This window comes from Vigna umbellata, chromosome 5 (assembly GCF_029865625.1).
Source record: "Vigna umbellata cultivar VRB3 chromosome 5, Vumbellata_1.0, whole genome shotgun sequence".
NCBI lineage: Eukaryota > Viridiplantae > Streptophyta > Magnoliopsida > Fabales > Fabaceae > Vigna > Vigna umbellata.
Genome location: NC_142169.1, coordinates 32604307 through 32617869, shown reverse-complemented (window position 1 = coordinate 32617869; position 13563 = coordinate 32604307). Strand labels below are relative to the sequence as shown.

The 13563-nt window shown below is 30.4% G+C and overlaps 1 protein-coding gene across 1 annotated transcript; it reads right to left on the bottom strand.

Moving 5' to 3' along the window:
- Positions 1-1333: 1333 nt before the first annotated feature.
- Positions 1334-7079, bottom strand: LOC148198154 (inactive glucose-6-phosphate 1-dehydrogenase 4, chloroplastic-like). Its single transcript, XM_088091522.1, has 12 exons — positions 6851-7079; positions 6524-6770; positions 6234-6412; positions 5724-5818; positions 5231-5345; positions 4896-5101; positions 4688-4796; positions 4529-4566; positions 4269-4389; positions 2609-2811; positions 1929-2129; positions 1334-1826 (listed from the first exon to the last, which is right to left on the bottom strand). Exons 1-12 carry the CDS (start codon positions 6941-6943, stop codon positions 1589-1591), a joined length of 1845 nt encoding a protein of 614 aa, XP_087947648.1. The 5' UTR covers positions 6944-7079; the 3' UTR covers positions 1334-1588.
- Between the last annotated feature and the right edge of the window lie 6484 nt (positions 7080-13563).

The window sequence follows — 13563 nt, the reverse complement described above, 5'->3', positions numbered from 1 at the left end:
ACATTATATTTCTTCCTCTCTTTCTTTTGTCGGTGTGAGATACTACAAGTTGTAAAGGTTGATGGTGGTGGAAAGAATTATCAAGCAGTCTCCCTCTCGTGGTGCAGTGTCGCTCTCGTGGTGCAATGTGTGGAGTGGTGCAGTGCGTGTGTTACTTCCTCAAGGTGCGTATTCGAATAAACCTTCAAATAAAACCCTAAAATAAAAAACGTAACCTTTAAACAGAGGTGACATCCTTCAACGGATGTCAAAATCCTTCAACGGATGTCAACATCCTTCAACGGATGTCAACATCCTTCAACGGATGTCAACATCCTTCAACGGATGTCAACAATCTTCAACGGATGTCAACATCCGTTGAAGGATGTCACCTACGTTTTTAATTTTAGGGTTTGTTTTATTAGTTTATTCTTTATTTTAGAAATATTTTAATAATTTAATTTAAATGTTTTGATTTATTATTTTTGAATATATTTTTAATGTATTTTAATAATGTAAGGAAAATGAAGAAGAAAGAAACAGATGAGGAGAAGTGAAACGAAGAAGACAAATGGAGTTGTAGAGTAAAACTGAAGACAAATTGTTAAACGGAATTGAGAGATGGAAAGATTGAGTGCAGGGAATAAAGTAGGAGAACTAGGTTTGAAATAAATTAAAATAGTATAAGTAAAAAATTTTAATTTGAGGATATAATTGGAATTAAAAAAAATTGGGGAGGTGGAGGGAGAAAGGTGTGGTGGTGGAGGGAGCAACACCCTAAGGAAAAACATAAACACAATTTTCATTATATTAAAATCTTTTGCCGTGATTGAAGGCTAATATAATATGGTTGATTTCGACGGAATTATTAACAAAATTAACTATATTGTTATAAAAGTAAAATCAAGATTTGATTTATGCATGACCATTTAGGGCTTTAGAATGAATAACCATCCAACCAAGTTGTTAAGAATTCTCATTACCCCATTACTTTTCTAATAAAACCAGAAAATCTTGACAGAAAAGAAAGTGCTTTAATGGTTAGAAAAAACAATAATTCAAACAAAGATCATAAATATAGTGGATAATCAACTTTGAACTTCACCAAAAGATGAAATATTTTGTTTTACTTCAAAAATTAATCAGTAAAAGCGGTTCAATGCTGAATATATATAAACATATATGTTTGTTGCTCACTTGTTCTCCTTGCTTTGCTTTCCATCTCATTGTTTTTCTTGGACTCATTTAATTTTTCTCTTTCAAGAACATGTGGAATTGTCAACAAGAAAATGTTCAACAGTTGAAGTTTATTTCAAAATCCTTAACACGGTCTAGATCGTCCTTGTGGGGTAGGTAACAAAATACAAGTACCTGTTATAAGACTAAAAAATATTAACAAACATTTTGGTCCATATAAAAAATTTCGACTCAGTCCCAAGTCTTGTGTTTTCGTCTATCATGTTTTCATTTTGCGACAGTTTTACACTGTCAAAAAGCCAACATAAGTGACTAAAACATTAAAATTTTGTGTGTAGAGAGACATAAAACAGAGTTTTTAAGTATGAAAAAGATTAATTAAATCTAAACAAAACAAGGAGGGAAGTTGTTATTAATCCTCTACCCAACGGACCCCATGTTTTGCCCAAAGGTAGTATGCCCCAACAGGACCTCGACCCCCCATCTCATAAAGCTCCACCGATATGTTTTCTTTGTCTATCTCATTCAGAATTGGAGTTAGAATGTTCCATGCTGCTTCCAGTTCATCACTTCTCATGAACAAATGGTTGTCCCCATCAATGACATCAAGAAGAAGTTGCTCATACGAATCTGGAACCTCCATGTTGTACCTTTAACATTAATAATCAATGTAACATGAAGGAAAGGTTAGCAACTCGCATCACTTTGTCGAAGTTTGACGCACACAAATAGTCCAACATTTAAGTGCTTACTTGTCCTTGTAAAGCAAATTTAGTTCTGAAGAGTCCAGTTGCAAGCCTAGTCCTGGAACCTTGTTGTTAACTCTCACCAAAATAGCTTCATCAGGAACATCACGGAGAATGAGCTCATTCACAGCACGGTCCATGTTATGCCCCATGCACTCACGGTACACATTACCTGGAACATTTCGAAATTGTATCCGTATCTCCATTCTGCATTAGCATATTTTCTAACATGGGTCACAAAGTAATACGTTTCGGGAAATAATTTTCAGACCTATTCTACATAAGCTTATAAATTATACATTTAAAGGATTGGTTAACTTCAAACATAATCATAAGCAACTCTTAGATCTTCAATATTTCCTTTGAGTACAAGTTTAAGACATGGGCCTGGGGAAGAAGTGATCATGTACTATCCATCAGTCTTTCTCAGACTGATCTTGAACTTCCCTTTTTCACTTTATTATTCCTTTTCAGAATTGGAAATTTCATAGTTGTTGCAAGATCAATATTCTCTAACAAGCTAAAATCCAAACTCGGGAATAAGGAGATTTTTTTTTCTTTTTATAAATTGGAATGACGAGAAATGACTGGAAGAAGGATATTCATGTCAAGGAACTAAATATGTAATTTTCGTGCATAAAAAGTATATATCTAAAGAAAATTGACGCAGAAGATGATGATTTTACTGGTGTTTGATGAGTCCCAAGCCTGTTTTAATAAAAAATGGCACACCATCCCATCGTGCATTGTCAATGTATAGTGCAGCAGCAAAATAAGTAGGTGTCAGACCATTTAAGCATGTATCAACTTTGGCTCCACCACTTGCTCTATATTGCCCAAGAATGACATCCTTAGGCTCCAATTTTCGAATTGACCTCAAAACCTTAACCTGAAAAAGAAGGTTGTTACCAAAACACCTAAGCGATAATGAGGAAATAATGCATCTTTCAAGTTGTCATTTGTAACAAACAACAATAATAGCTAGACAAAAAGTTGTCCTTACTCCTTAACAAATATTAATAAAGTATTCGTACATTTTTGTTAGAATATTGTTTTAGACTCACTACTTTGCCCGTGCACAGTGGGAAAATACCCAGTACTCACAGAATACTTGATAGTCAGACGTGTCTTGCACCTGAGTGCTGGTGCACACCTGAGAAAAATGGTCATCTTAGGTGCCTGCATGTTTCAAATTTCTAATCTTCAATTTACAACTAATACAAGATAGAATGAATCCTTTGTCCTCACATCCTGATATTTATTTAACTCATTAACACCCTAACTCACTAATTACTGTCCTAACTGTCTTAACAAACTCCCATTTCCCATAGTTCCCACAAAAGTTCTTACTATTAGAAGAAAGACAGGCCTTCAATTTTAGCAAATGGACTTCACTTAGTTTCCTTCAGTTTTTCTTTCATCATGTTTAGTTGAATTTCTCAACCTAGGATCAAAATGGATCTTAGTTATGAATTAGATGTAATTTAGGTTTGGATTGAATTCAAGCTTCTTCTCTTATTGAATGATCAGTTCTATTTTTAATGCTTTTTTGAACATGCCCTATATGAAGTAATTGGATGATCACCCTTACAATTGGAAATTGTATGACAATGCATCAATCATCATGTCTACCAGAAGCTGTAATCATTTTCGAATCATATCTTACCTATTCTAGCCTTCTTAAATTATGACCAATCTAAGGAAATCAACAATCAAAATTGACAGAAAGATTGGGTAGTAACTTACAACTTGTAGTTCAACCATCCTTTAAATTGAGTTTGAAAGAAATCTAACTACAGTTTATCCAAGCATGAAAACATTGAAATCAAATTCCTTCTCATTTCATTTAGAATTTCATACATATGCTCTGTCAGTGTAAATATGTTTAATGTAAAGTATCAGCTAATTAAAAAAATCGTCTATATGATTGTTAAGGTAGTTATTATAAAAGTCAAGAAAATATATTTTCTAATTTACTTAATTAAACAAACAAGAGAAGTATGTTAACATACCTCTTAATGCAACCTAAATTATTGATTGATTTTAACCGCAAATCGTATGAACCTCATACCCTATTTTTATGAGCCTCACACAATAGTTTGAGTCGCAATAAAATTCAACTTATAATAAGAATCCAAGTTTGAGTGAATATTTTGAGAGTGAATTGTTCATACTCTTTTTAAAATAAGAATTGCAATCAAATTTTCGTATTGATGCCAATAGATGATGACATTAATCTTCTTAACACGATATTTTGGGTACTATTTATTTCTTAATTGACTTGGCCTTGCAGAACGTAAACATAAGGTGTGTTATGGAGCTTATAATCCGTAATCTGTGGAATACCTTTTCATTTCGAATATCTTCTCCATCAAGGCTTACTGGTGGTTCCATTGCAAGCAATGCAATTGTCTGGAGAATGTGACTATGAACAATATCACGGATAATCCCATAGCCACTGAAATATCTGCATAGGTAATAGAGGACCAAGTAGAATTATATAATAAACATCTACTGGTGGAGGAAAAAGTTGTTCATGCATATTCAATAAAGAATGATGCATCGCATTATATTCACCCAAATGACACCATGGTCACTAAGATCACCTTCCTAGATGCTTGGTCAGGTCCTCTGATAAAATGACCTACAGTGATTTAAAAAACCAATTTGATTACAACCATTAAATTAAATAAAAGGCATTTTAATTTACACAGAAAATGCAGAAATCAAGGCATGCTAAATCAGATTAAATGAGGGACACTGACCTGTACATTGTCTATGTAAGTACGACTCCAAAGTGGCTCAAAAACTAGATTTGAAAACCTTAAAACTGTGAGATTTTCAATGAGATTCCTTCCTAGAAGATGATCAATCCTAGAAACAGAGTAACATGAATCATTAATTTATGTAACAGTACTTTAGTCTGTTGCGTGCATGAGCTGATAGGTGAGGAGAGAGGGAAACAACAAATACCTATATATTTGCTTTTCCTCAAAGTTTGAAAGAAGATATTGTGTCATCCTATAGGAAGAAAGTGCATCAAAGCCAAATGGCTTCTCAAATATTATGCGATTCCATCCCTTTTGAGTCTGAGCACTGCTAGAAAGACAAGCCGTAACATCTAAAACTGCTTCTTGTGGCACAGAAAGGTAGAATATCCTGTTGGTTTTGGATCCTCCCTGAGGTAGACAATAAGCTGTAACACAATCAGATACCAAAGGATATACAATTTGTGAAAGAGTTTACAGGAACTCATTTCAGACAAAAAAGAACTCTCTTATATCCCGGTGAAATTTATCCAAAGTTACCTCAATTTGCTCCATTCGGGCATTCAGCATGGACATCCCATATTTATTGTCACAGCCTCCATTAATATGATATGTTCTACGAAGGAAAGCATCTAATTTGTCCGCACAATTCTCTCTGAGTTTTTGCATTTCACATTAGTCAACAAGCTAGAATACCATAGAATAATAGGACAATGGGAAATAAATGCAACTAGACACTATTCTTTTATTCTCAACTCTCAAGCGAGAAAGACGTATAACTTTTAAGGTTCAAGGGAAATTAACCAATGTAATTACATATATGGAATTAGACAACTAGACACAAAATGTTTACGTGAAAAGTAAACTTCCAGGAGATTTTTCTGCTATATAAGTTGGGATTAAGTTTTCGTAAATCATGACTCGGCAAGCAGTTTCCCAAGTTGACGAGTGTAAAATTCAGTGCTAAAGATTTGTCCATGGACAGAAAACAAGACAGAAACTAATAATTTAGGAAGCAATAGGAAAATCATACTGATGATCAACTCGGCATGTTAATGTTGAAGCTATAATAGATCGCAGGTCTTCATCCGTTATATCCTTCCTCGAATACCCAAAAATGCCTACATTCTGCAGATATGGCAATTTGAATTTAATAGTTTTACAATTGGGAAAAAGGTAAGATTCACTAGAAATTAGTAGTTTTGATATGTTCCAATTTCTTCATTGTTGAAAAAAAAAGTGGAATAAAATTTCATACCAAAATCCAATATATAATGTTATTAACAATGGTATTCATTTTCAACAAAAAGGGATTCTGTCGTGGAAAGAAAAAAAAAATTCAAGTATCAGATTGAACGGAAATAATGTGAGATAAGCAAGAGTAAATAAAGTTTTATAAATGCAAGTTAGGCCTAGAATCTAAGACCGTGTTACAGTACTGGTGATTACAGTTTAGCCCACTCACTATCAGGTGCGTCATGGTTATGGACAGCTGAAACAACAATCTTAAAAATTACAAAGGAGGCAATAAAAGATGTTGTACCTCAGGAAGAAAGCCACTGTAGTAGAGGGCAAATAAAGCAGGGAAAATCTTACTCTTTGCCAGCTCACCGGTGGCTCCTATGACAGAAATGCAAAGTGAGGGTTTCCCGCTAACATCCATGGGAGTAGCAGACAAACCTGTCTGCAGCAAAGAAGGATACTCCATGGAAGTGACCATACCTGTGGGAACAAATATCATGAAAAAACATGTTGCAAATTTTAAGACAGTTAATCACACGGGCGCCAAAATAAGAAGAGAAGTGAATAATGGTAAATTAGAAGCCAACACACCATCAGGAGCATGGAGAATCGAGGATGAATCAGAAACTGGTCCCTTTTCATTTGATAAACCCGAATTTTCCAAATTATTTTCGATGCGAATTCTATTCTTAGGTTGCTTTGGTGACTGAAATTGAAAGTTGAGTCTCTCAAGTACCCACAGTTTGAAGCCACGAAATCTTCGACACAAGCTTGTGCCTCCAACATTCAGTGCAAGACGACCACCGGAAGTTACTGAGTGGAAGTTATTTGATGCAACCTGCAACAATATTTAATTTAACCACTCACAGGGCAATTGGAGCATCGAGTTTAGATTTCGAAAGAGAAAAAGAAACGTACTGTGAGTGGATTAGAGCAAAGACGTGGATGTCTTTGGAATGCGAATGAAGATTCGGAGAACGGAAGCGAAGTTGAAGAGAACGACACTGACATTGTTCGTGGGAGTATGTGTCTTCCTTCCTGGTTTTCCGACACACATCAACGTGTCCGAGGTAATGCTTAGTTAGAGAGTGATCAAAGAGAGAACGGAACGGGTGCAATCAGTGTTCGTAGTTTCGGATGCAGCGGAGTGGAGACACTCTGCTGAACAAATGTGACTTTTCGTATAGCATGTATTATTTAGATAGTAAATTACATAAATATATAAATTATATGATATTTTATGAATTTAATAAAAATAAATAAATTATAAATTCAATTCTTAAGAATCACGTATTATATTTACAACTTTTAAAATTTAAAATATTAAAAGTAATACTCAGTGACCGACTTTAAGAATGATAGATTAAGTACTAATATAGTTTAAGTTTAAATATAACGATATTGTTCAATGAGTATCTTGTTTTTTTAAAAAAAAATATATTTTAATATAGTAGTATAGAATTAGATGTTTCGATGGAAATTTGAGTAGAGATATCAATTTAGAGAAAAATGATCTTTCATTCATAGTGTTGTGAATACAGTTTACTTAATAAGTTTTCTTTTTATATGGTAAGAGAAAACTTATTTAAATATTTTAAATAAGTTTTCTTTCTGTTTATTTACGCGACCTAAGCAAGTGGTATCAATTCCAAATGGATAATATTTTAAATATCATGGTTGATTTTAATTATATTATCTTGAACTGATTAAAAGTCCGAATATTCATTCTGAAAACCAAAAAGAGGATTTTAATATTACTTAAAAATGAAATAAAAAGTAAATCATTCTTTCTTAACCCACCAAAACATTCTTAAAGATAAATTATAACACTTTAAACAATACATAAAATACGATGGGAAGATAGTAAATGTAGCAAAAACTTAATACAACCTATAGTGATAAGTCAAACCTAGAGTCTATACTTATTCACTTTTAAAATAGAAGAATAGAGAAAAACATTCTCAATAGGTAAGATCAAATTTGATTACGCCAAGTCACAAGTCTTAAAATTCGTCAAACTTCTGAGCTTACAGTGAATTTTAAGAGTACAGGGAGATTGTTTATGAATAAAAGTAATTGAACCTAATTTTATAGTTGGTCATTAAAGACAGAGTTTTCTCAACGATGGCGTAGGTAGAAGCCCCTTTCCTACTACAACACCATTGTCAATCTATTTTTTTTCAATAAAATTATATCTTTAGCCACCTACCAAACCTTAACGGCACAGCTAAGATTAAGATTAGGTGACTCTAATTTACCGTAAAATATTTTTAATCTCCGTCTAATAAGTTTCAAATGCTTATTTGAGTTTTAAATGCTTTTTTTTTTATTAACCACGTTATTTTAAGTAAGAAAACATGTGATTAACCAATTTGTTACGGTGTGCTAAATGATTAATTTTGGTGTGTGTGATTTGAATTATCAATAGTAAAACATAATTGAATTAAAGATATTGAAGAAAGAAATTTGATGGTGTTTTATTATGTATTATAATGTAATTTGTTACTGAATTTGTTGTGACGGTGGAGTAAAAGTTAATTATCTAGGTTTTATTATGTTGTTTGATTGTACATATAAAAAGTAATCAAAAGACAAAATCATTTTAACATTTGACAAATAGTAATCAATATAATAGTTAATGTATATAACTTGTCTTCTTACTTTAAACTTTTATTTATAAGTTTTATGATAGGTTTTTTTATTAAAGTTTGTCTAATTGCAGCTAAATTGTGAGTAATTATACTTTAATATTGAGTTGATCAATTTAAAGGTTAATCTACTCTACTAACGCTCTAAGGGTGGATGTTCTGTTTGGTGATCATTTAGGCTTGGTAGTTTGCTCTTTGAGTTGATACTTGGCTATCTAAGCTACTGCATGTCTTGTTGAGCTTCATGACTTGCTCTCCATGCTGGTGTATGGTTAGTTAGCCAATTTGGTGACTAGTCAGACTCGTTAGTTTGCTTTTTGAATCGGGGATTGACCATTCAAGCTGGTGCATGTTGATCACCTTGTTTGGTGGTTGGACGAACTCATTGCTTTGTTCTCTGACTAAGTTATGAAAAATCGTGCATGATAAAGTTGAAATGAGTATATTGTGTATATGTGGGACTTAAGATGAAAAGTATATGAAAGGTTTTTTTTTTTTAAATGTATGCTTAAATGGACGAGGATATTTAAATAATAAAAAGGTAAATAAAAATATGAATAATATCTTCAAATTTCTTCATTACGTAAATATAAATTTTATTTTCAAATATTTTATTTTGCTCTATGTTGTAAATATAAGAAGAGGAAATTAGTTATCTTAAGTAGGCACAACACAAGTGATTCCATCGTTATTAAAAATACCAAATCTTATAACCACAAAGCCATAGTGATTACATTGTAATAACATGCTATAGATAATATTTTTTTGTTTACATTTAATTTTGGATTAAATATTTTTTTCCTTAAATTATTATAAAAGACTGTTTCATTTTTAAAGTAAATTGTAAAGTATTTCATCTTACACTTTATATATATTAATTTATTCATTTATATTAAATAAGTTTGAAATTATAGCTTAAAGCATTATTCGAAGTAATAAGTACCAAAATACAACATATTCGTAATTAAAAAAAATACTTTAAATATAAAATTCTTCCACAAGGATAATATCAGATGACACTTTTTTTTAATATTATTAATAATTTTTATTATTAGAAGCATTTACAAATGTGCATTTACTTGCATTTAGATGCCTTAAACAAAGTCTTAATTGTGAATCTTATAAGTAAAATCTTATATATACAAGTCTTATAAATAAAGATAATAATTAAAAAGCTCTAAAATTTTCTTACTATCGTCTTCCACACTGCTTCCCACTGTTCACCTTACTGTTTAACTTTTAAACAGAGTTAACTTTTTGTCACCTTTGAAATCAAATAAACATCATGTTATCCATCATGCTAACAACAATATTCCCACAGCTACTTCTTTCTCACAAGTATAAATTCTTGCAGGAATTTTAATTTTAACTTTAATGTTGGTTTGTGGGGCTGATGCCCAGGAAAAAAAGTATCAAATTAATGCATATAAATAAATAATAGGGCAAGCAATGCATTTATTTTGTATAAAACTTCACTGTACAAATAAATCCTCAGTAAAACTTTAGTCAAATCATATTTAATTTTAACATTTTTAAGTCTTCAGGAATTTAGTACAGAAATTATGAAAACACATGTTGGAGACTTGGTTTCCTTTCTTTTTTAAATCTGTTGGTGTTACTAACTTACAATTGAAGGAAACCTGAATAACTAAGGTATGTTATTCTTATTCCCATTCTTGTCCCCAAAAATATTGTTAAAACGATGATTCCAATTTTTTTTTTCGGCATCCAAAAGAAACTGCTAAAACTCCGCAAATGACGAAATTGTGATGAAAACTGATATATATATATATATATATATATATATATTATATATATATATATATATATATATATATATATATATATATATATATATAATATATATATATATATATAATATTATATATATATATATATTATATATATATATATATATATATATATATATCAGTTTTCATCACAATTTCGTCATTTGCGGAGTTTTAGCAGTTTCTTTTGGATGCCGAAAAAAAAATTGAATCATCGTTTTAACAATATTTTTGGGGACAAGAATGGGAATAAGAATAACATACCTTAGTTATTCAGGTTTCCTTCAATTGTAAGTTAGTAACACAACACGATTTAAAAAAGAAAGGAACCAAGTCTCCAACATGTGTTTTCATAATTTCTGTACTAAATTCCTGAAGACTTAAAAATGTTAAAATTAATATGATTTGACTAAAGTTTTACTGAGGATTTATTTGTACAGTGAAGTTTTATACAAATAAATGCATTGCTTGCCTATTATTTATTTATATGCATTAATTTGATACTTTTTTTCCTGGCATCAGCCCCACAAACCAACATTAAGTTAAAATTAAAATTCCTGCAAGAATTTATACTTGTGAGAAAGAAGTAGCTGTGGGAATATTGTTGTTAGCATGATGGATAACATGATGTTTATTTGATTTCAAAGGTGACAAAAAGTTAACTCTGTTTAAAAGTTAAACAGTAAGGTGAACAGTGGGAAGCAGTGGGAAGACGTAGTAAGAAAATTTTAGAGCTTTTTAATTATTATCTTTATTTATAAGACTTGTATATATAAGATTTTACTTATAAGATTCACAATTAAGACTTTGTTTAAGGCATCTAAATGCAAGTAATGCACATTTGTAAATGCTTCTAATAATAAAAATTATTAATAATATTAAAAAAAAGTGTCATCTGATATTATCCTTGTGAAAATTTTATATTTAAAGTATTTTTTTTAATTACGAATATGTTGTATTTTGGTACTTATTACTTCGAATAATGCTTTAAGCTATAATTTCAAACTTATTTAATATAAATGAATAAATTAATATATATAAAGTGTAGATGAAATACTTTACAATTTACTTTAAAAATGAAACAGTCTTTTATAATAATTTAAGGAAAAAAATATTTAATCCAAAATTAAATGTAAACAAAAAAATATTATCTATAGCATGTTATTACAATGTAATCACTATGGCTTTGTGGTTATAAGATTTGGTATTTTTAATAACGATGGAATCACTTGTGTTGTGCCTACTTAAGATAACTAATTTCCTCTTCTTATATTTACAACATAGAGCAAAATAAAATATTTGAAAATAAAATTTATATTTACGTAATGAAGAAATTTGAAGATATTATTCATATTTTTATTTACCTTTTTATTATTTAATATCCTCGTCCATTTAAGCATACATTTAAAAAAAAAACCTTTCATATACTTTTCATCTTAAGTCCCACATATACACAATATACTCATTTCAACTTTATCATGCACGATTTTTCATAACTTAGTCAGAGAACAAAGCAATGAGTTCGTCCAACCACCAAACAAGGTGATCAACATGCACCAGCTTGAATGGTCAATCCCCGATTCAAAAAGCAAACTAACGAGTCTGACTAGTCACCAAATTGGCTAACTAACCATACACCAGCATGGAGAGCAAGTCATGAAGCTCAACAAGACATGCAGTAGCTTAGATAGCCAAGTATCACTCAAAGAGCAAACTACAAGCCTAAATGATCACCAAACAGAACATCCACCTTAGAGCGTTAGTAGAGTAGATTAACCTTTAAATTGATCAACTCAATATTAAAGTATAATTACTCACAATTTAGCTGCAATTAGACAAACTTTAATAAAAAAACCTATCATAAAACTTATAAATAAAAGTTTAAAGTAAGAAGACAAGTTATATACATTAACTATTATATTGATTACTATTTGTCAAATGTTAAAATGATTTTGTCTTTTGATTACTTTTTATATGTACAATCAAACAACATAATAAAACCTAGATAATAACTTTTACTCCACCGTCACACAAATTCAGTAAAAATTACATTATAATACTATAAAACACCATCAAATTTCTTTCTTCAATATCTTTAATTCAATTATGTTTTACTATTGATAATTCAAATCACACACCCAAAATTAATCATTAGCACACCGTAACAAATTGGTTAATCACATGTTTTCTTACTTAAAATAACGTGGTTAATAAAAAAAAAGCATTTAAAACTCAAATAAGCATTTGAAACTTATTAGACGGAGATTAAAAATATTTTACGGTAAATTAGAGTCACCTAATCTTATCTTAGCTGTGCCGTTAAGGTTTGGTAGGTGGCTAAAGATATAATTTTATTGAAAAAAAATAGATTGACAATGGTGTTGTAGTAGGAAAGGGGCTTCTACCTACGCCATCGTTGAGAAAACTCTGTCTTTAATGACCAACTATAAAATTAGGTTCAATTACTTTTATTCATAAACAATCTCCCTGTACTCTTAAATTCACTGTAAGCTCAGAAGTTTGACGAATTTTAAGACTTGTGACTTGGCGTAATCAAATTTGATCTTACCTATTGAGAATGTTTTTCTCTATTCTTCTATTTTAAAAGTGAATAAGTATAGACTCTAGGTTTGACTTATCACTATAGGTTGTATTAAGTTTTTGCTACATTTACTATCTTCCCATCGTATTTTATGTATTGTTTTAAAGTGTTATAATTTATCTTTAAGAATGTTTTGGTGGGTTAAGAAAGAATGATTTACTTTTTATTTCATTTTTAAGTAATATTAAATCCTCTTTTGGTTTTCAGAATGAATATTCGGACTTTTAATCAGTTCAAGATAATATAATTAAAATCAACCATGATATTTAAAATATTATCCATTTGGAATTGATACCACTTGCTTAGGTCGCGTAAATAACAGAAAGAAAACTTATTTAAAATATTTAAATAAGTTTTCTCTTACCATATAAAAAGAAAACTTATTAAGTAAACTGTATTCACAACACTATGAATGAAAGATCATTTTCTCTAAATTGATATCTCTACTCAAATTTCCATCGAAACATCTAATTCTATACTACTATATTAAAATATATTTTTTTTTAAAAAAACAAGATACTCATTGAACAATATCGTTATATTTAAACTTAAACTATATTAGTACTTAATCTATCATTCTTAAAGTCGGTC

Coding starts and splice junctions, on each gene's coding strand:
- LOC148198154 (XM_088091522.1), bottom strand. CDS start 6,943: ATGTCAGTGTCGTTCTCTTCAACTTCGCTTCCGTTCTCCGAATCTTCA. Junction 5,819..6,233: donor ACAGTGGCTTTCTTCCTGAG/GTACAACATCTT, acceptor CCATATCTGCAG/AATGTAGGCATTTTTGGGTA. Junction 4,390..4,528: donor CTGACCAAGCATCTAGGAAG/GTGATCTTAGTG, acceptor TTACCTATGCAG/ATATTTCAGTGGCTATGGGA.